Raw genomic sequence first — 21,836 nt, forward strand, 5'->3', positions numbered from 1 at the left:
CGTATTCCCAGAATGTTTTCACTCCTGTCTCAGTGACATCCACACTGGCTTGGTTATGTCCATAGAATGTAAAATGGCAGGATCCCCAAGGATCACCACAACTAGACACCTTCATTTGCCCCAGCTGCAACAAAACATGTCCGGTATCGGTCTCTACAGCCACAGTACACACTAACTTTCCAAAGGTTTGACTACACCGCAAAAGGCGCACACTTCCATTGTCTCCCAAGACAGATGAGTGTCAGTCAACCACAGGGGTAGTTGGGTTAGTCTCTTGGGGCAAAAAAATAGCAACGAAGCGCTTTGTGGCACCTTAAAGTCTGGACAAATTTATTAAGGTTTACACTTTGATGGATTACAGCCCATTACTTTGGTTGCATGAAATGGAACGGACTTCCTCGGAAGGTGGTGGACTCTCCTTCCTTGGAGTTTTTTTAGGCAGGGATTGGATGGTCATCTGTCATTTATACTTTAGATTCATGCATTGCAAGGGGTTGGACTAGAAGACCATTGGAATCCCCTCCAACTCTTTCAACTACTAGCATCTCCAGGCAGAACTGGAAAAGACCCATGTCCAAAAAACCCCAGAGCCACTGCCAGTCAGTGTAGTAGACAATGTGGAGCTGAGCTGCTATAAGGCAGCTTCTGGTGTCCCTCCCAAGTTCTGACTTGGTTGCCCAACCCATAGAGAGTGGACGTGTTTCAAGGCACAGAAGAAGCATCATAGTGGGTAGCTGGATGAAGATCTTGACCCAGTGTGTGACAACTGTGAAAGGGTGAATTCCATGATAGGAGTCGTTGGGAAAGGGATTGAAAATAAGACTACCAGTATCATAATGCCGTTATACAAAGTGTCATTATACTGTAATACAGTACTGTGCACAATTCTAGCCACCTCACTGCAAAGAGGACATTGTGTAGCTGGAAAGGAGGCAGAAAAAGGCAAGCAAAATTATCAAGGGGTTGGAGCAGGTTACAATATTTTGGGCTGTTTCGTTTAGAAAAATGTGTAATAAGGTGTTAAGAGGTGTATAAGATTATGCAAGGTGTAAAGGAAGTGGGAAAGGAGTTTCTCTCTCCCATAATGCTAGAACAGTGGGGTTCTCCAATTAAGCTAAATGTTGGAACATTCAGGGTAGGCTAAATAATTAGCTACCTCGAGAGACTGTAATGGCCACCCACTTGGATTGCGTTAAAAGAGGGCTGGAGAAATTTATGGAGTGTTTGTGGCTGTGTTCTGGCTCCAGTGCTTGAGGCAGTGTGCCTCAGAATACCAGTTGCTGGGAATCGCAGGTGTGGAAAGCTCTGGTCCTTTTGGTGGGCTTATCAGGGGCATGTGGTCCACCAGTCTGAGAGCAGGAGGTTGGACGAGGTGGGTCCTTGGCCTGATCCAGGAAGGCTCTTTTCCCCCCCAGCCTGTTTACTCGGAAGTAAGATCAGCAGACACTTCCTCCCACCTTGGGCTGCCATTCTGTGCACGCTCAATTTGGGAGGCCAAGTCCCACTGGAGCCCGTGGGCCTCGGTGTTGCACGATGCCTCTTGCGTCACGGCTTTGGATCGCCCTCCCTCGTCAGCATCTCTCTCCTCCCGGATCTGCCCAGTCCGGGCTCTTCGCTCCGCCCGCCCCGCATTCTGGGGCCGGCCTCTGGCACAGCGCTCCTGCTGCCGCTGCTGCTCCTGCCGCCGTCCTCCGCGCTCGGGGCTGCTCGCCGCCCCACCGAGCGAAGCCATGCTCGGCAAGGACTATATGCTGGCCATCATCCTGGTCAACTGCGACGGTAAGAGCAAGGGGCGCCGGCTGGGGTGGGGAAGATGGTCGCGGCGCCCACCCGGGGGTGCTGGGGGCGCAGCCCCAAGTGGAGCCCCCTCCGGAGAGCGGGGGCCGCCGAAGAGCCAGGCGGGCGTCTCCATGACGGAGGCGGGCGTGATCGCGCGAGCGAGCGCCTCTTCCCTTCGCCTGCGCGGCTGTTTTGGAAGGGGCGCCCGGACTCCCCCCAGCCCCGTGCGGGGAGCATTGCCTCGCTCACCGGCCGGTTTGGGACTTCGGGCTCTTCGACCAAGTTCTGCTCCCGGGGAGTTGGGTAAGGGGTTACCCAGTGGCTCGGCTGAAGCAGCGAGGGTGCGCGCTCCCTCTCCGTGTCCCCAGGTCCCCCCTATGTACTACAAACCACTCAGGCTGTTTGTCGCTTGGGGAGAAAAGGAGGGAGTGGGAAACTTGCTGTCGGGGAAAGGGTTATGGCGACCCCTTGCACGACGCCGTGGGGCAGAGGATCAGCGCCGCCTGTTGTCCCGCTCTCTGGCTTTGCGTTGGGGGCGGGGGCAGCAGCCTCCGGGGAGCTTTCCATGGTGCTGAAAGGAGAAGCCCGCTGGACCCTAGGGAAAGTTGGCTCGAGTTCTGAAATCCCCCTTGAGTTCCCCAACTTCACAGGATTAGGAGTACAACACACACGCAAAGGATAAATTGTACCATATTTCATCAGTTTCTTACTGTGTGCAGAATAGAAAGGCAAGCCTGCGATGACAGGGCCAACAAAAACCCAGTCTAAATACAACTGTATGGAAGAAGGTCCCTTCAAGTTCAGTGGAATTCATTCCCAAGAGATACGCTTAGGATCTCAGTCTAATAGTCCAGGGTTAACCACCTTCTGAATTACACTCACTCCCCGTTGCTTTCATATTGACAGGAGAGCTCTTACTTCAGGCACTCTGAACTGCAAGAAAGTCTCCAGGGAACCATAGCAAGTTCTGCACCATAGGCATCCACTTGGCCACTGTGAAAACATGATGCCGGACTAGATAACCCATTGTCCTGACCTAGTAGGGCCTTCTTATGTTCTTCCTTGTTTCACTCACCAACCCTGCCTACCCCCACCCCACCCCCACCAAATCCACTCATTATCTCCCTTTACCCCTCACCAAAGCCACCAATACTCTCCCTTTATGCCTTGCCAAAGCCACCCCTCTCCCTCTTCTTACTCATGAAAGCCTAACTCATCATCTACTCACCCCTTATACCACATCAAACATCAGCTTGCTGACCTGGGCCCTCACCAGCCTTGGCTGACTGGCTGGCTGCCTCCCTCCCTCCTCCTTGCTTTCCAATGCTGCTGTCGTGGCCCAGCAGCTCTGGGGCCATGAGGGAGGGTACTTGTCAAAAAGGGGGTGGGGAGGGGAGAAATGTAGTTATGAAGTTGCCTGCATGCTTCAAGGGTAGGGAAGCTATACACTCGGGTGTAATATCACTAACCAAACCTGTGCAGTCTATGCTACAGGACCTCTGGTATATCAACATGGTTATTTTGATGTTTTATTTGTTTCTGACAATGAAAGTTTAAGATAAAATAAACAACAGATCCCCTTCAATTTCAATAGTTTCACATAGTGTCCTCTAAAATAAACCACCAAGATAAAGTTCATTGTGGTATACTACACAGTAAAAAGTAACAGATCCAGTGCTTGCCAGCATCACAAAAAACATTTATCTAGGCATCACAAAAAAAAATTATTTAGGCATGGATCTTCATGAGTTTTGCAGAGGGTGACAAAAAAATCAATAAATATATGTGGATACAGGGGCGAACTATGGTTTGATGGTGGTTTTGAGGAGTTCCCTTTTGAAAAAGGATGAGGGCCCATAGGGATCTTTGCCTCAGATCAATGGTTCAGTCAATAGGAACAGATGTGATCTGTGATGTGGTACTGCTGATAAGCCAGTGAAAAAACCTGAAGTTTCAAGAGGATGGGTGTTTCCTGGTCTGACATGGGTGTACGTGTTTCGCCTGTCTCTGCCACTCCATTCTGTCTGTCTGTCTGTCTGTCTGTCTGTCTCTCTTTCTCCAGGTCTTTCTTCCACCTGGATTCATGTGGCATCCTGCTATCGCCTCACCTTCCCCTTCATTACTATGTTTTCCTTCTCTCAGTCACCCAGATCATTCTCCTTCCTCTCTGATACTCACTTTCCTTCTTACCTCTTGGTCATTTTATTTGCTGTTCAGATCTGAGCCTGAGTCTTAAAAAGCACACAGAGCTTTGCATTTTGCTCTTCCCACCACCTCCTCCAGCTGTATGTACTCAAAACGGGTAGTGAGCACAGAGAGGGGGCACACATAGGTCTTACATATGCCAGGGGAGGCCATTGCATCCATAGATGCTATATTGATATTCCAAACCTGGGCAAATACAAGCATATTTGCCTGGTGCTGGCAAGACAATAAACTTGGTGCCAGTGCACCTCTGTGTCGAGAGCTTTTAATAGGCATGGCACCACACCCTCTCCTTGGTTACCACCTGCCAATTGTCACTTAAAATGTATCTGGGTCTGTTTGAGAAGAGCTATGTTATTTGGAGATTCTCAAGATTCACTCTCAAAGACAAAATTTTGCTCTGAACCTGCAAGATTTGCAAAGAGAGCAGGATTTTGCTAAAGATAAGTACGGTACTTGCTAAGAAAATCACTCCCACACAATTTCCCAGCTTTTTTGAGCCCATCTGCTGCCTTTTTCCAAGAGGGGAAATGCTTCCATTTCTTTGCAAGTAAAAATGAAGGAAAGTTACTACCATCCCTCATCCCAAATATTCCATTCCCAAGGCCTGAAAATTGGGAGGAACGGGCTGCACTGAGTTGTGGACATCACTGTTCTAGCCAAATCAATCCCATCTGTGAAAGCTGCATTTCCTTGATTAAATTCTCAGAGCTTGGCACAAGCGTAACAATTTATTGGTTTGCCAAGGTAGGGAGGAGGAAGGTTAAGATGTTATTTCCCCCCCGTGCAACCATTTTAGTAAAGGGACAGTAGAAGAGGCAATTCTACTGTACAAAGGGTCCTTAGCAGCACAGATCTTATAAGAAGCCACCATACAAAAGCCTATCAAACAAAATACTATGGTGAGATGCACAAATTATCTAACTTCTTTTCTTCTTACTCTATTGCAGTATGAATTTGCTCAGAGCTGTAGTGATAGGGAGGATATGTTTAACCCTTTTCCCACTGACCATTTGGCAATTAGCGTGGCCAGATGTAAAAGCAGACGGTGTTCTTTAATAGTTGTGTAGTAGTGGGAGTTTTAGAAGGTGCAGCATATGTGACAAGCTATGCCTGCTCCAAGTCCCATTTCTGCATAACTCTTCAAGGTGTAGGTGTTCTGTCCTCTTTCACGTCTCATAACTCAGTCAACACACTTTGATTATGAAGGGGCCTTGAGGTGAATGCTGTAGTTTAATGAAAGCTGTTAATAGAAGCTCTAATTCTGGGTAGTGTTGAGTGTTCCTAGTTGCTGTCATATCCTAATAGTTGGAGTGCACACAGAATTAGGGACTATTTATTTTGTGTAATTTTGGGCAAGTCAACACACAGCTTGGTGTGCAGGCCAGGTATGCACATAGAGGGCTATGGCAAAGAACCTGTAAATCTCTCCCCTACCCTGCCAATCTACATAATCTTTCTTATTAACTTGCTGTTTAGTATGAATAGCCTCTCCATTCCAGTTCCCAAACCCCACGACAGAGAAAATTAAGCCTACAGCTACCTCACTGATGTTTGTTTGTTGTTTTGCTTCTTAAAGAATAATGCTGCCTTGAAAAGCATGTATTATTCTTCAGTGATCTCTCCTTTTTATTCTTGCTGATCTTCAGATTGCACCATTACTGACCAACTGCTTCTCTACAGAGGGCAAGTTAGTGGTGGACTTGGTTAGATGCTAATCCTTTGTTATGTCCTTGCATTTGGAAGTCAGCAGCTGACAGTTTCTTTGCCAAATCTGACTCACCTGTGATGCTAGATGATTAAAGTGGGAAAAGGATGGAGTGCCATTTGCGGCATTTGGATACAAATAGGCCGAGTTGGACAGTGGAGGGCTGGGGCTTCATTCCGACCGCATTCCTTTATGCAGGTGGTCTTACAGCAAAACTAGCTGTTGCTCTAACTCCCTGCCACGCTGATGAACAGGGAAACTTGCCTCCCACATTCCTAGGATTTTGAAGGAAAAGAGAGGCCAGGCAAATGGAAGACACTCCATTTCTCTTTGCAAAATGTGGATATCACCAATTTTTCCAAAGTGGGTACTTCTGAAAACAAGAGCAGATGGCAGAGGTAAATGATTAAAACTAGAACTCAGCTTTGGTTGAATTAAGATGTCAGCTCACTGCCTGAGCTACGCTGAGTATGAATTTCAGGGCAGGACACTATTTGGAGGAAATGGAAAATTGGAGCATTCTTTTTCAGGAAAACTTGCCAGATCCACTATCAATTTCCAGGATTTTCAGAAAAACTTTTAGAGACACAGTCTGTTATAGAAAAAATACAAACCTGAAAGACCAACAATTTTGCTATGGTTTGGATTTAAGTCTGCTTCCCCAGGTGAGAATACACATAAGACCTGTTTGTGTGTTCACCTGTAGCCTCAAAGTGGGTATGGGCAGAGATGAGCGTGCTTAAGCCCCATTCTAACACCCCCTGGGCACACAGGCTTCCTTTTAGACATCTGCACAGGGTTTCTAAGTGCATTCATGGGAACATGCTTCAAATCCTCATTGTGAAGAAAAACGCTGATAAGACAGGGATCCTGACAGTGATGAGGTCTCTAAGCACATTCAACCGAATGCAAGTGGCTGGGACTTGCATGTGCAGCCCTTCTTGTCCCCACTTTGAGCCCGGACAAGTTCAGGAAATTGCCTGAATGGGGGCATCATTAAGGTGAAGTCAACAAGCTTTAATTATAATTTTCAACTAGTTAATTGGGAGCCAGTTTGATGAATCCAGTGGCAGTCAGGAGAATTTGTCTATTGACTCTAACAGTTAAGTTCTTGCTGTGCTTGTGCATACTGATTAGTCACTAGGAGTGCCTGCATTTTGCTCTGGCTACCCTTTCCAGAATGGTGTGAACAGCCAGCCACATTCAGTCCAGCCAGAGGCACCCAAATCAACTGCTACTTGGAGGCTATTTTATCTTATTCCCCATAGCAACAGCCTCAGCATATCCGTCTGCTCACATCTAGCATCTTGCCACAAAGTTTGGCACAGAAATAGCTTCGTGTGGCAGGGAGAAAATTGCCCAGCCTGCGAGGTGCGATGCTGCGTGTAAACGGCTTGCTACCTGAAGAAGGCTGCTCTGGAGAATAATTTCAGATGGTCTGTGCGTCATGGCTGTCCATCAGCGCAGCCTTTGCTGGTGCAGGTCAGGCTCTTGGGTGCTGTTTCCTGGGAGACAACTGGCAGTCAGGAAATGTGTGAATGTCAGAAAGCAGTTTGGTTGGTGCTTCTCTGCTCTGATCTCTGCAGGCGGGAAGTGTCAACCTCTGTGCTGCTACTTCTGGCAGCTGGTTGAGCCACTCTAAAGGATGGTGAGACCTGATTAAATAGAATGCAGCTTGGCAGGCAAGAGACAGCAGGGCCTGCAGTATGTAATTGAATGGCAAGTGATGGATTATTCACCTTCTGTCCCCTCCATACTGGGAGAATCAACAGGATAATAAAGCAGAAGGGGCACACTGACCTTTGGGTATTTTTAGCTGTGTGCGCTGGGGCAGATACAGTTACGGTCATAGCTCTGCTCCTGGAAGTCCTGCAGGGAAACAGCAGGTTTCACATTCTGGTGCCTGTACATTCATTCTCCAGGAAAGTAGAGAGGGAGGGAAACTGGGCTCCATCTCACTCCTCATTAAAACCGTGCTTTTTAGGATTTCCAGAAATTTTGCATACTGCTTCTGATACTGAAGATCGTGCATAGACACCATGATTAGTAGCCACTGATAGCTTTATCCTGCATGCATTTGTCAGATCCCTTTTAAAAGCCGTCCAAGTTGGTGGCCATCACCACTGTTTCTGGGAACAAATTCCATAGTTTTACTATGTGCTCTGCTTCTGGTATCTGTGTGATGGCTGTGGGGGTTGTGGGTATTGATTTCACATCTTTACAGTGTTGAATCTTCTGTTCAATGCTGAACACCCTACTGTGTAATGTTACTACATCCTTGACTTTTGTTAACTCTTTATTAACCAGCTAGGGAGAAGAAGGCTTTAAGTTTAACCCTTGCAAATATAGGAGTAAAAACTGACTGAAATTTTCCACTGGACTGCCCAGCAAGGACTGGACAGTCAGGAAATGTCCAGAAATATTTTGTGGTTTGTAAGAATAGATGGAAGCATGTACATGTATATCCTTCATGCACCTGTCCTCTGTTGTTATTCCACATTAGATTTTTCAGCTGGAATATTCAGAAATGATGTGTCTTAAAACAGAGAGAGTGGCATTTTGATGTATCTTTTTTCTGCCTTTCTGTAGAAGCTGTTGTCACCATCCTTTGAAATGAAACTTGCCCTTTTCCTCATCTGAAGTCTTTTCTCTCTTTAGACAACCTATGGAACGACCAGAATCTGGAGGCAGATCTTGATCTTCCCCCAGGATGGAGGAAAATCCACGACTCCTCTGGGACCTACTACTGGCATGTGCCCACGGGCACCACCCAGTGGCAACACCCATCTTGCCCCTCTGGTTTAGCGCACACTGGGGAAGCTGCATTGCCAGAAACGGTATCAGGATTCCAAAGCCTTTTTGTGTATGATTGACAGGACCCATGTGGAAAGTAATGCCAGCAGCCCAACCCTTGTTCTCTCTAGGGCTGCTGTTTTTCTTTACATATACCCATAAATGCACTCGCCTGTGTCTCGTGGTGACACATATACAGAGCCTTGTGTGGTAAAATTTAACAGAGTAGTAACTGTGGACTGTCAGTCCCACCTGGCACCATTTGTAGGTTTGCATGCTTCTGCATGATCTTCTTGTTCTTACTGGGCAACAGGGACTTCTGGCTTTCAAAGCTGACTCCATTGACTGATAACATCCAGAGGGCATGAACTGGGATGGGGTCAACTGAGTCACTTGACTGGGTGAACAGCTGTGGAGAGAGGGAGATTACAGCTGCATTTTCCGTGGCGCTTCTGCTGTAAAATGCAATGTCTTAAAAAGCCTAAATTCGTTTACTTGGATTGATTTCAATGGGTCTTCCAGGTATGTTTAGGATTGTAGCATTAGTCAGCAGAAGCTATCCAGTAAGGCACTGTGAATGCCTAGGATAAAATAGATGTAATCAATGCTAAGATCTATTGATTTGCCATAATGATCTTTTTTTATTCATGCAGTAAAGTAACATTGTCTATTGGGGTACCAAACTGCTTTCCATTAGGACTTGGCTCAATGCATCTGTTTTGAAAATCATGATAGAATTTGCTTTTTTAGAAGAAAACAAATGGAGAGTACAACAAAATATGCCCTCAGCTCCTTTCACAAGTTCTCTCCTTCACAGCTCCAGCCAGCCCAAAACAGAAGTCCTTGTAGTTCTGCTTGGGGCTTGCAGATGACATGTTTTTTTTTCTTTCCCACCTTTCTGAAATGTTCCTGTGCTGTCTAAATAGTGCTAAAGGACTCAGTACTTCATTAGAAGTGTGGGGATAAGAGCTTTTTAATATCAAGGTGTACATCCCTCCAGACTACTATAGTGGCTTAAGCTGGCCAATTCCCTCTCCCCCTCCTCCCGGGATTTTCCCTTCTATTTTATATTTTAAAAATCCTCACAAATGTTTCATGGCTCAACTGCTCGCAACCATAGACTGAATTTCTCCTTACACAGTTTAGCTGCTCGGCTGAGCCTCAGTGTTAATAAAACAACAGTGCCACATTCTCTTCACTTTCACAACCTTCTTTTCTGTCTTCATTCAGGATCTTCAGGTTGCAGCAGTAAGACATCTGCCAAGGGAGAGACCTATCCCAAGTCCGATGGCATCGCTGCCCAGAAGGTAGGGTTGTCTCCTGGGGGCAGGGGCATTTCATCCAAACACTAGGGCACATCGAATCTGAGTAAAAGTGAAAGAGGGCTCTAGGACCTGTTCATGGTCTCTTCTGGTGACCTCACAGGTAGCCCAGCTCTGTGCAGATGCAGAAGCAAGCAGGTTTGTTTCCATCCCACAAGTCTTTGGTCTAACTTTTGAGTCATAAAGAAATACTGATCGTCTGCTCCAATCTCCATCCTACTCAGATGGCTCCACCAAAATGGGAAAGGACTGGGTTTTGCAAAGTACAGGCTTGAGGTGCCTAGTCCCTGCAAATCACATCAATAGGGTTAGAGCTGACAAGCCTTTGGTTAGGACCAATGGAGGCTGGAACCATTGAATTAAACTTAATGTAAGTGAATTAAACTTAATGATGTGTTGGAGAGTTGAGAGAACGATGGGATCCACAGCTGCCACTCTGGGGATGAAGAGACGCTCGCTAGAGTTATGCCACGACTGAGAACCTCCATGTCACTGCTATGCTTGTCTACCTGTTACAGGACATCAGTGAGCTGGCATGGGGAGGAGCATCACCAGGGCAACCCAGAGCTTGGCTCCAAGGTACAGTCAGGTGAGGTGGGGGACACAGGGGGTATGTAGCTCAGAAACCTGGCTGATTGAGGAAGCTCCTTTCTTTGAGGCAAGGGGTCCAGATTCAGCATAGGTAAGGCCCGCCCTTCGAGACTGCTGCAGAAAATTTACCCCTCTGTGAGCTTTGTTTGTTTGTTTATTAAATTTGTATACTGCCCTATACCCATATATCTTAGGGCAGTTCACAACACAATATATCAGGCTCTTCATTGGAACCTGGGAGTCTCTCCTATTTTGGAGAAGCTGGCATGTATCACCTTCTGGTACTGCTCTGAAAATCATGGCAGCTGCTTTGAATATTCCCTTGGCATTTTACAGTGCATTCCCAGTACCACTCAATATGTTATAACTACCCTTTCATTCATGTGAAAGATTGGCTAGATGGTATAAATGAGTAATCTATGCATGTTGAGTGGTCTTATCCATGTCCTTTGTGATGTTCCCTCAACTATCCTTGAACCCTGTGGCCTCTTTCCTTGATAAAATAGTTTATCAAGTAACTGAACTATTTTTAACTGGTTAACCTATGTGTTTTTTTAAAAACTGAATGATACCTCTCTTATAATTATTTTTAAAAATTACAAGCTCCTTCCCCAGAACTTAAACATAGCTCAAGTATTTTGGAATCTATTGTTTTAGTTGGATAAGTTGTAATTTTAATTGTGAACTGGCTTGTGTGCTGTGCTTGGTGAAGACAGATGAGTAACTGTGCCATCCATCCCTGTTGTCAGATCACTATAAACATGTATGAAGTACCCTGCCTCAGAAGAATAAGTTATTCAGTCCAGAGTTACCTAATACCGAATCAGAATTAAACAGCTCTTAAATCACACAGCACTGCAAGTCCAATTTATAGCAAAATAATAATTAAAGAATGCTTTAGAAAGCAGGAGAGGGAAGGACTTTCTAAAAGCAAATTTTCAGGATTGGAACTTCTACCACTTCCAGTCAGATATTATCTGCAGAAGAACTTGTCTCTGATGTGGGCAGGAGATAATGGCCTTTCCCATCCATACCCTTTTAGGTAGGTTTATCCTTGACAGCATCTCCCTGCAGTGTCACCTGTGATTTATTTCATTTTGAGAGTTCACATACAATTACACAGAGCTGGTTTGCTGTTCCCTTCTCTCACCTGAAGGCGTGCCATCCAACTTTTTTGGAGCCAAAACCAGGATGCGCATCTTCTGGAATGCGCTCCTGGGTGCCACATGAGATCATGGCCCTAAAAAAGTGATTTTTGTTCAGGGCAAGAGCACAGCGCAAGAGTGCAGCACCCAAAATGGCCACCACAATCTCCTGTGAAAAAACAGGATGTCCTGGGGCACTTGGGAAGTATGGGAATGAGGGGAAGTGTTTTTCCTACATGGGTAAATAATTAGAGATTTGAAGGAAGGCAATTAAGACTAGTTCACTGACACACCAGTCTGAGCTATGAATCCTTAACAAGCTACGATTTGATGAGGGAAAAGAAGCTAGGAAAGCCTCACTTTCTATACCTCTAGTCCTCCTCCATGCAGCACAAGGAGTGGGGGACGGACCTCAGAGGCCCAGGGGCTGAGTGTGACCCTCCAGGCCTCTTTCCCCAGACCCTCACTGGCCCTGCACCCTCCTTGAATGTTTCTGCCTGCCTGGGATGTGTCACTGAACACTGATAATGCTTACTGATTGTCTAGGTGGAGGACAGAGAGGGGCGTGAGTAGGAACTCATCTGTTGTGCAAAGGTGAAAACCACATTTCTTAGAATAATAGAACTGTAGAGTTGGAAGGGACCCCAAGGATAATCTAGTCCAGTCCCTCTTGCTCCACCCACTTTTGCCTCTGGCATGTGAGCCATGCCCCCCTCCAAAAGATTGCAGCCCTCAGGGTGAAAAAAGTTCCCCATCCCTAATCTGGTGGGACATCCTATGAATAAGGAGAGGCATGAGGACTCCTTTGTGACATACAATGTGGTAAAGAAGAGCACAATGAATTGGCAGTGTTGGTATCAGTTGATGCTCTCCAGAAGTGTTCATGATGGCTAGATTTGAGGTACAGTCAGGGAGGGAGGGGCTGCTCCAGTTCACATGAGCTGAAAAGGTCACAAAAAGCTGCCAATGGCCTGGGCTGCATAGCCAATGGTGAGCTAGGAAGGCCAAGGCCTTATGGTGACCCCTCCGCCCCTCTCTTGCCAGTGCTTCGTTGTGCGTTCGTTGGGCTGGGTAGAAATCCCTGAGGAGGACTTGGCTCCTGGCAAAAGCAGCATTGCCGTGAATAACTGCATCCAGCAGCTCTCCCAGAACAAGTGTGACGACTGGGACCCTGCGGACAGGTGGGGCGAGGTGAGTGCGGGAGGCCCAGGGAGAGATCTACTCAAATGTGTTCTCCCACATAGACTTCCAGCAGCCCTTGTGCTGAATGCAGCCATAGGGGCCAATTCCTATGTGGACGGGCATTGCCATTCCAATGGTGTGCTGGTACCATATCTTGTGATCAATTATGTGAGATGGGGTTTACCTGCCACTGGCGGAGGAAGGGAGTGTGGTAGGTGCGGTCTGCCCCGGGTGTCATCCATGGGGGGGGGGTTTGACATCACTGCCCCACCCCCTGGGACGCCTGCCCCGCTCCTGCGGGTGACTAGCCCCGCCCCCGGGTGCACAGCATTTGTGCCACTCTGGGCACTGAGGCAACTAGCTCCACCTCTGTCTGCCCCCTCCATATTTTATTCAAGTTGTCACCCTTCAATGGAGCAATTGATTTCCTGGGTCTAGGCATGCTTTGCATCCTTTCCACCTTTGGCAGGGACCCAGGCATGAGCTTGTGCATATCCTCTTCCTTGTGCATATTTGCCAAAAATGCACCCATTCAGTCCATGGCATTACATACAGGTGTTCTTATGCACTGCTGGGTGGATAAACATGCCAGTCCCTGTTTTCCCTAGGAAAGGGACATCATTATCGCTCTAGTTGCAAGAGGCAAGTGGAAGTTTTTTCCTACCCCTGCACTGTATCTCAGTCACAGTCCTCTAGTCTTCACTTTACAGGGCCAAAACATGGTGATGATCCTGAAGAAGGACACAATGAGTTTAGTGGATCCTTTGGACCAGAGCCTCATCCACTCCCAACCCATCATCAACATCCGTGTCTGGGGTGTGGGATGCAACCACGGCAGGTGAGGGAACCTTTGCTCTGGGGGTGGAGAGGAGAGGGCATTTTCTGCTGCTGGAAATTAATATGAAGGACAACTCCTCAGTCTTGTAGCATTGCACCAAACTGAGCCACAGGCCCCTTAGGAGGGAGAATCTTGAAATGGTGGTCTCTCTCTCTCTCTCTCTTTCTCTCTCTGTGTCCATCTTGCTGTCCTCGCCTTGCCACGAGGTCCTTCTGCTCACTACAAAGAAACCTTTGCTCTTCTTGCCAGAAACTATTACAGCTGATAGCACACAGCCCATTAAGAGGGTTGCTTCTTGAGGGATTCTGCATTAACCAGATTTTTCTTTCTTTCCCTACATGCTGTGCTTGACCCAAGGGACAGGTAAGGCCCCTTCTTCCTTCTGCAGCAAGGACCAGTGCCTGGAGCCCTGCCCTTGCTTACTGGGCTCTCCTCTCCTTGCAGGGATTTTGCTTTCGTGGCCAGTGACAAGGACACGTGTATGCTGAAGTGCCACGTCTTCCACTGCAATGTGCCTGCCAAGGCCATTGCCAAGGCCCTGCATGAAATGTGCTCCAAGGTATCCCTGCTGATTCTGGCATGGTTCTTTCCCTACATACACACATGCACACACGAGGAAGGAAGAGTGTCCCAACCCCTGAAGTGCAGCACCAGTCCCCTGCACCAGGCTGCTCTCATTTTGCAAGGAGGTGGCAGATGGAATTTCATCCTGGTTGGCTGGGGGCTGGAAGAAATTCCTCTGAACCATGCATTCATCGGACCTCTGTATTAAATGAATCTTGTCAGATTTCTAGGAGTCTAGCAGTCCTTGTTGGTAGAGGGGCACAGCTATAAGGAGAGTGGCAATTCTGTGCATGCTTACTTGGCAGTAAGTCCTACTGAAAGAAGGGGAACCTACTTCTGAGTAAACATTCATAAAGCTAATGGGATTCCCACTTGAATTGCAACTTCTAGCCATGTCATTGAAGACTGGGAATGTTCTTTCTATACTTTCTCCTGGGTTACCATCTAGGAGGGTCTTCTCCCTGAGCTTTGCCACCACCACTACCCAAGTTTAGGTGGGAAGTTCCAGCAGGTGGTCCCAACTTTTCATGACCTTTCTCTGTATTACAGATCATGGCTGAGCGAGCCGTGGCAAGTAGCAGCCTCAGCCGATCTGTTACCTTTGAACCTGTCACTCCAGATGACGTCTCTCTACAAGGTAACAAAAGTTACAAATCCCATGAGTCCCTTTCTGGGGCACCTGTCAGCACTTTATCAGTTCCGTGCTCTGACAGAATTGAAGTAATTATTCCCATCCTTGGTCTAAAGAAGCATCCCTACTTCTTCCTTGAAATAAAGTGCTGGATTTGGCTAATAGGACTCCCCACCCACCCCAGTTGGCTGGGAGAAGGTTGAGAGAACCCTCAGAACTGTGTCTGGGAAGAAGAGAGGTTGTTCCATCAGGCAAACATAAATGTTTGTGCTGATGAAGCATTTGTTTCAGTGTGACGTTGAATTCCTCCTTTTGCTTCGGGCAGTTGACATTCTGGATGCCGTGGGAGAGTCTGTCCGGAAATATGAAGCTTTGTATATTGGCACCTCACCAGTGTCCAAGGCCATGGGTAAGTAGCTGTGCTCTTTGAATTCTGCTACCTATCTCTGGTGTGTTCAATGGGTGAAGTTATTGCTTATGGGGCACCTCCTCCCTTACCAAGTCTGTCAACCCCTAAAATCTGAAAGGGGGCCCTTCTCTGTGCCCCAGTTATGGTGGAAGTCTTGAGAGAACCCTGTTCTGTGGCTGATGAGCATTCTCACTTTCCCTTGGATCACCCATGTATTTCTTGCCTCACCACTTCAGGGATGGATATGCTAAATACTGCCATCGAAGACCTGGTGAGCAGCCATGGCCGTGACCAGTGGACTCCATCTGTTGTCAGTGTTTCAGACTCAGTGATGCAAGCAGACCAAGCTGAGGTAAGGCTCCTTGTGATACTGGCCTCCCTGGCAGCTTTCTCCTCTGACCAAGTGACTGACAGTAGCCCTCCTATCTGGCATCCTGCCTGCCCCAGAGGCTGAGAGACTGGAAAAGGAGCTAGACCAGAATGACAAGAGGACCGTTGGACTTTAGTGTAAAGCCAGTCGCTGAATGCCATAATCAGGAGTTTGCCACATGTAGTCAGGACATCTTAGCTCTACATATGCCAAGTAGAAATCCAGTGATTTTATACCTAATTTCCAATGCCCTAGTTCATCTATGAGCTCTCTCCAGATATTCAAGGCTACACAATCTATGTTATGTGTGTGACCCCAAACTCTGTCCTGCTCTGTCCTGGAAGCACTTGATCATCATCAGCTTGGTGGTGTAGGGATCCTCCATGAGCAGCACAGGCTTCCTCCTGCAGATGTTTCTCCCCCAATGCAGGGAGGGCAGCAGAGCAGACATTGTGTTATGAGTGTAGCCTCAGTATTTTACTGTACGCTAGCCATTTTCCATGGCAATCGTGTGATCTAGACAAAGCTAAGCACTTTCAGATCCCATTTATTTCAGTGAAAGAGATTGATGCAACTGCTTAATTCTCCCACCAAAATCAATGGAACCTTAAAGTGCTTAGTTTTGGCTGGATCATACAAGTCCAATTGATTTCAATCACAGAGTTGAACAGTTTCATTGATCTTTTCCACTGAAATCAATGGGACTGGATTATGTGCATAGTTTGATTTAATTTATTAAATACAAATTTGGAAAATAGTTCACTAGTGGGCATGCAAACCCCTCATTAGCCTTTTTTGTTCCCAGTGATTTCAGTTTTCGGAGAACAGATGGCAAACACAATAAGACTCTGAATCAAGTCCAGAGAAAGTGACTTGTAGCTGGTTTGTTCTATTGATTTCAATGAGAACTAATCACAAGTTTCTGTGGAATGAGGCTGAGACAGTTACAAAACATCTTTCCTTTTATTGATCTTTTTAAAAAAATTTGCTGCCTGCACAAACCCTTTTTAGTCATGAATACATATTTCTGAAATTGAAGGCAGAACTACAAGAAATTTGTTTGAATAAACATTGGTGCAGTCAGAGAAAATACCGATACATTCTGTTCATAGGCTCTCACAAAATAAAACAAACTGTCTATAAGAATTATGTGCTGGTGGCAGTTCTAATTGTTAGGCACAGTCTCAAAGCAGAATACCAGAATAATGCTGCCGCTTAAGATATATATTTTTGCGGTAGTCACAAATCATTAGGAGGCATTGCTGGGGTCTCCATTGAGATCCTGCATGTGCACTGACTGACGGCTTCCTTGGTTCACTTGAGTATTCTTCACTCTGCACGCCCCTTCACATGTCCTTTTAAAAAATCAACCTTCTACTGCCCACCACCAAGAGTGCCAAAGGGTGAAGAAGGAATTAAGAAAGGAAGCCGTGGAGGGTAACACCAGGGGGACAGAAAAGTCTATTGTAGAAAACTGCTGCAGCCCATATTCTTTTTTAACATATATATAGTTAAGACCTTCCTTTGGATGGACTGAATTGGTACAGAAGACAGCAAAAATGATATTACCGTATTTTTCGCCCTATAGGACATACTTTTTCCCCTCCAAAAATGAAGGGGAAATCTGTGTGCGTCCTATGGGGCAAATGCAAGCTTTCGCTGAAGCCTGGAGAGCGAGGGGGGTCCCCTCTCGCTCTCCAGGCTTCAGGAAGCTATCCCCCCAGCCCGGCAAGCTCCGGGAGTGATGGCGAAGCTGCGCGCAACTTCGCCATCGCTCTGGGACCCATTCTGGGGCCTGGGGTCGGGGGAAGCTCGGGCTTCCCCCGCTCCCAGCCCCGCAAGCTCCGAGAGTGATGGCAAAGCTGCGTGCAACTTTGCCATCGCTCTCGGACTCTCCAGGCTTCGTGCAGCTCTCCGCAAGCGGTGGGAGCCCGGCGCTGGGCTCCCACGGCTTGCGGAGAGTTGCCTGCATGCCGAAGCCTGGGCGCGCTGAGCTCAGCACGCCCAGGCTTCAAGCTTCGCGCAGCTCTCCGCAAGCCGTGGGAGCCCACGCTGGGCTCCCACGGCTTGCGGAGAGCTGCCTGTTCTGGGGGCTGGGGTCCGGGGAAGCTTGGGCTTCCCCCGCCCCAGCCCCGCGCCTGGAGGGGAAATTATTCCCCCCCTTTATTTCCCCCCCAAAAAACTAGGTGCACCTTATGGGCTGGTGCGTCCTATGGGGCGAAAAATACGGTATCTGGTGAAAGAAATTACTAAAGAGTTGCCCGTGATACACGCTGGGCAGCGACATTTTCCCACTGTTTCCTAAAACCTTACGAGATCCCCCCTTCTTTTGCTAATTTCTGCCAAATGGTTGAGCACCTGGCGCGTACCATTTTATTTTAGTAAAATTGTGAAAGTGGTTGGGATTTTCCCCTGGAGCTGCACTGAGCCTCTGGGGGTGCTGCACAACTATGGGGAAGACCCCCTCCCTACTTTCCAGTTCCAAAGGAAGGCTAGAGATGGTGCTCAAAATTCCTCTGCAACACACTGCCTGGCTTTACTTTCCCTCTGGCTTAACGCTGCAATCCTATGTACATTTATGGAGGAGGAAGCCCCAATGAATACAACCTGAACCTACAACCTGGGCTGAAGGAGAGGGACAGAATCTTAGTGACCACATATTTTGGGCTGGTTACTAAAGTCAACCACAGTTTGTGCTTCCCTCTGGATCTTATTGCTGTAAGGATTACAGAAAGATAATCAAGAGCCCTGCGCAAGGACTTCCCCTTGTGCAACAGGGATTCCCCCTCCCCACCCCACCCCCACAACTGGCTCTGAGGGGTCAGAAGAACTCCAAGAACAGTGCATGGGTGGGGGGAGGAGAGGGGAGACCATTCCACCAGGCAAGCTGCAGTATAACAATGAAATCTACCTTTTTTCTTATTGTTTTCATTTAGCATGCTTTACAATGTTGGAAGCCTATGCTATGATTATGTATTGAATTTGTATACCAAGGCCACTGCATCAGGTTTATTAGAATGTGCACACAGGTTCAATATTTGGCCTAGGACATATAAATATTAGTGCCTAGGATAAAACTGAAATGCAGGAAGAATGCTGGCCTGAATGCATCCTTAAGTCTAATCTCTTTTGTGTTCTTTCTTGAGGCTGAGGATGAGGACGGCTCTTGCCTGTGGGAATGTCAGGTCCGCTACGTGACTTTTATTGGGATTGGGAAAGACGCCCACACCTTCGCACTCATTACTGACATGGGCCAACAACGTTTCCAGTGCACAGCTTTTTGGTGTGAGCCAGATGCCGGCACCATCTCAGAAGCGGTGCAGGCCGCATGCATGGTAAATGCCAAGACACTTAAGCAGGGCTTGCTCAGTAGTTCATGTCCATTTATTTATTAACTACATTTACATCCCACCTTTTTTCCACCAAAGGATCCCAGGCGCCATACAAAAGGTTCCCTTCCAAACCCTGGCCACGCACTGTTCAGCTTCTGCAAGGGGGCTGCACCCTTTGCAAGGCCTCTTAACCAACACTGCCCACTTTGAGCTTCAGAGTGGACCAATCTCACCCCACTTCCACCCCATCAGTTAGAAACCCTAGTGTTTGATCTCTGCCCTCAGCAGTTTCAAAGCCTCTGAAGCTGGGATCCTGCATCAAAGGTTCTCATATGTGCATTGTAAGCATTGATGATGCTGTTGGAGCTCTCTCCCCCCCCCCCACTTACAAATGTGCTGCTCCGAGCTTTATAAGCATATATCATAGACTGAAAGAATTTATGTCAGGAAATAACTAGATTCAGCAACCACCAGGTTTTGGTAAGCTCTGCCTTTTGTAAATCCACCATGATTTGCTTATTGTTTCTTTGGTAGGTCCAGTATCAGAAGTGCTTAGTGGCTTCTACATCGCGAATGAGACCAAAGAGTGGCTCACGCTCCATCCTGAAGATGAAAAGGACAGTGTCAGTCGACTCGCCAGTCTGTTCCTTTCCTGTCACAGGGCACTCCCTGCAGAAAAATGGCAGCGCGGCCACTACACGCAAGAGGGGTTTATTCTCATTCTTCGAAGCATTTCGCCAAAAACATTCCATACTACACACCCCTTAGCCCAAAATATATGGTGTGAGACAGGGATGGTGGGCCCCTCGTGATACTTAACAGTGGCCTTCCTTTGATATCCAGGTTCAGAATGTAAATAGCGTACTTTTGTCTGTTGACTCTTTCATTGAATCTAAGAGCCAACAGATCCAAGCAAATCTGGCCCCTGAGAGAGGTCTGTGGCTGATTCTAGACATGTTATGCATAGTTTTGCTAGTCCTTTGCCATGTAGATGCTTTGAGAAGGAGGCAATGTTGTTTTCAGCGGGAAGAATAAACAAAGCTGCACCTGAATGTTCCGACAATGTTCCCTGGCATGTGGAGTAGGCAGCATCCAATGCACCACACAGGCTTAAAACGTTGTTCCTGCTTGCCCAGGGTGGGTTATGGAACAGGGCAGAGCAGGCATGCCAGCTTGAAGCAGTAGCTTGAAGCAGTAGCTCCACTTGGTTTTTTGCAGTAAAAGCTGTGAGCATCGCCACTCTTCCTTCCCCAGCTTGTAGCATGAATGCTTGGCATACGAAACCTGACTGCAACCCTAGGCAGGCCATGGAACAGCCACTCGTGTTAATTTGCGGCAGCAAATAGATGCTTGTGAGCCTCTGGATTGATCAGATGTCAGTACAGATACACATTTCCCTTGAAAAGTGACAAATAGTTTCTTCTTTTTGAATCGGCATACTGAGACATAAGGACTCTCTCAACCCCCCTCCCTCCCTCCCTCCCTAAATCTGCTCCATAACAGTTTAGGGGGCACACAGGGGGAGGAGGGGGGTCCACGTTGTGCAATTGGATGTTCTTCACACAGTGCTATGTTGGCTACATCCCATACACTGTTCCATCAATGCCACCACACTATTATCTCTTCACAGTGTAGCCTGCAACAGGCCTGTGTTTCTTTGGCAACATCTGGGCTAATCCTTTAACTTCTGTACGTGCTGTAGCAACTATTCTTTTGAAACAAGCCAGTGACCATAATGAAGCCTAGAATAATCAAAGGGTGCACTTAGCTCCAGTGCTCACTAGCAAAATGTCTGGTATGTGAGTGAGAGAGTCATCAGAACTCATTACTGTCCTAATAACACCAGCATGCCTAGTCAGGCACTTGGATTGGGAACAATCAATTGACCAGGCCATCATGGTAGGACCCAATGCTGGCTAGCAACTCTGACAGACACAAGCGATTCACACTTGTAAGATGCAGGTAAGGAGAATATAAAGCTGCCTGTGGATTCTCCCCCCCCCCCATTTTTTAAAAAAAGAAAAAGCCTATAAATATTGAGAGCTTATTGCACCAACATTGGCAAAAGTGACTGCTGAGTCTCATTTGATCTGTGTCCAGAAATGGGGAGTAAGGCTGGTGCGATAAAAGCGTAAATCTCCAAACAAGTTCCTTTCTTTTCTGTTTGGGAGATAAGGTAACCCATCAACTTTATCTTATTTATAACTAGCCCCAGATTAAGATAGACTCAAGTCTACCTCAGTGATACTTTATATCTGATCATTTGTGCAAATAAACTACTAATATGGAAGAAATCTAGAGTTGTTTTATCTTTGGTCTCTGTTTCCAGGTAATTTTATTGGTGCTAGAATGAGCTGCTGATATGGGTGGGAAATGAATGACTTCCCTTTGGTGTCACTGTCCAGTGTCAACTCTATGGCCATGCTCACTTCAAGGCTAAACTGGAAGTGGAAAATGCCAAGTTCTGAATGAGGAGCTGAGTCCTTTTCTATGATATAAGTAGGCAGAAAGGGGGATAGGCAGCAAGTAAGCCTAGATTGAACAGCTCCTGCCTCCTGTGGTTTGTTACCTACCATGAATGGCAGCAGAGAAGTGGAGTAAATGGAAGGAGTGAATGGATATTAGCAGGAACAGTGTGAGGTGAGTGGTCTGCCATCTGTATAGCTGCTCATTTTCTAATCTGCCTTGGTCAAAGAGTAGGCATATCTGCAGAAAATTGTCCTTTAGGAGAAAAACTACCAAAGGCCTATAAAAGCCCAAAGATAAATGCCTCCATACAGAGGGAACGTCTATGAAAGGGATTAAGGCCCAACTAAAACAACTTATGAGAAATTCAGGATTGTACCTTTGCGGTACACTTAAGGACAGGAATCTTGTGTGATTGAACTCAAACACTGTACATCGAAATTATAGTAATTCATGCTGGATTAATTTTAGACAAAGCTGTTAAAATGACTTAACCCAAAG

The 21,836-nt window shown here is 46.9% G+C and overlaps 1 protein-coding gene across 3 annotated transcripts; it reads left to right on the top strand.

The window, feature by feature from the left end:
* The first annotated feature begins 1,631 nt into the window (after positions 1-1,631).
* On the top strand, positions 1,632-21,163 carry APBB3 (amyloid beta precursor protein binding family B member 3). Of its 3 annotated transcripts, XM_053397448.1 has the most exons (13): positions 1,632-1,779; positions 8,351-8,529; positions 9,716-9,792; positions 10,326-10,386; positions 12,588-12,734; positions 13,436-13,563; positions 13,921-13,926; positions 14,008-14,122; positions 14,677-14,764; positions 15,084-15,167; positions 15,404-15,519; positions 18,684-18,872; positions 19,404-21,163. In XM_053397448.1, exons 1-13 carry the CDS (start codon positions 1,731-1,733, stop codon positions 19,635-19,637), a joined length of 1,473 nt encoding a protein of 490 aa, XP_053253423.1. In that variant the 5' UTR covers positions 1,632-1,730; the 3' UTR covers positions 19,638-21,163. The 3 variants fall into 3 exon arrangements, with proteins under 3 accessions (XP_053253423.1, XP_053253424.1, XP_053253425.1); XM_053397449.1 differs by lacking the exon at positions 13,921-13,926; XM_053397450.1 differs by lacking the exon at positions 10,326-10,386 and having other exon boundaries at positions 1,671-1,779.
* The last annotated feature ends 673 nt before the right edge of the window (positions 21,164-21,836 follow it).

The sequence above is a fragment of the Podarcis raffonei genome, chromosome 7 (assembly GCF_027172205.1).
Source record: "Podarcis raffonei isolate rPodRaf1 chromosome 7, rPodRaf1.pri, whole genome shotgun sequence".
Lineage (NCBI taxonomy): Eukaryota > Metazoa > Chordata > Lepidosauria > Squamata > Lacertidae > Podarcis > Podarcis raffonei.

Coding starts and splice junctions, on each gene's coding strand:
- APBB3 (XM_053397448.1), top strand. CDS start 1,731: ATGCTCGGCAAGGACTATATGCTGGCCATCATCCTGGTCAACTGCGAC. Junction 1,780..8,350: donor CATCCTGGTCAACTGCGACG/GTAAGAGCAAGG, acceptor TTCTCTCTTTAG/ACAACCTATGGAACGACCAG. Junction 12,735..13,435: donor CTGCGGACAGGTGGGGCGAG/GTGAGTGCGGGA, acceptor TTCACTTTACAG/GGCCAAAACATGGTGATGAT.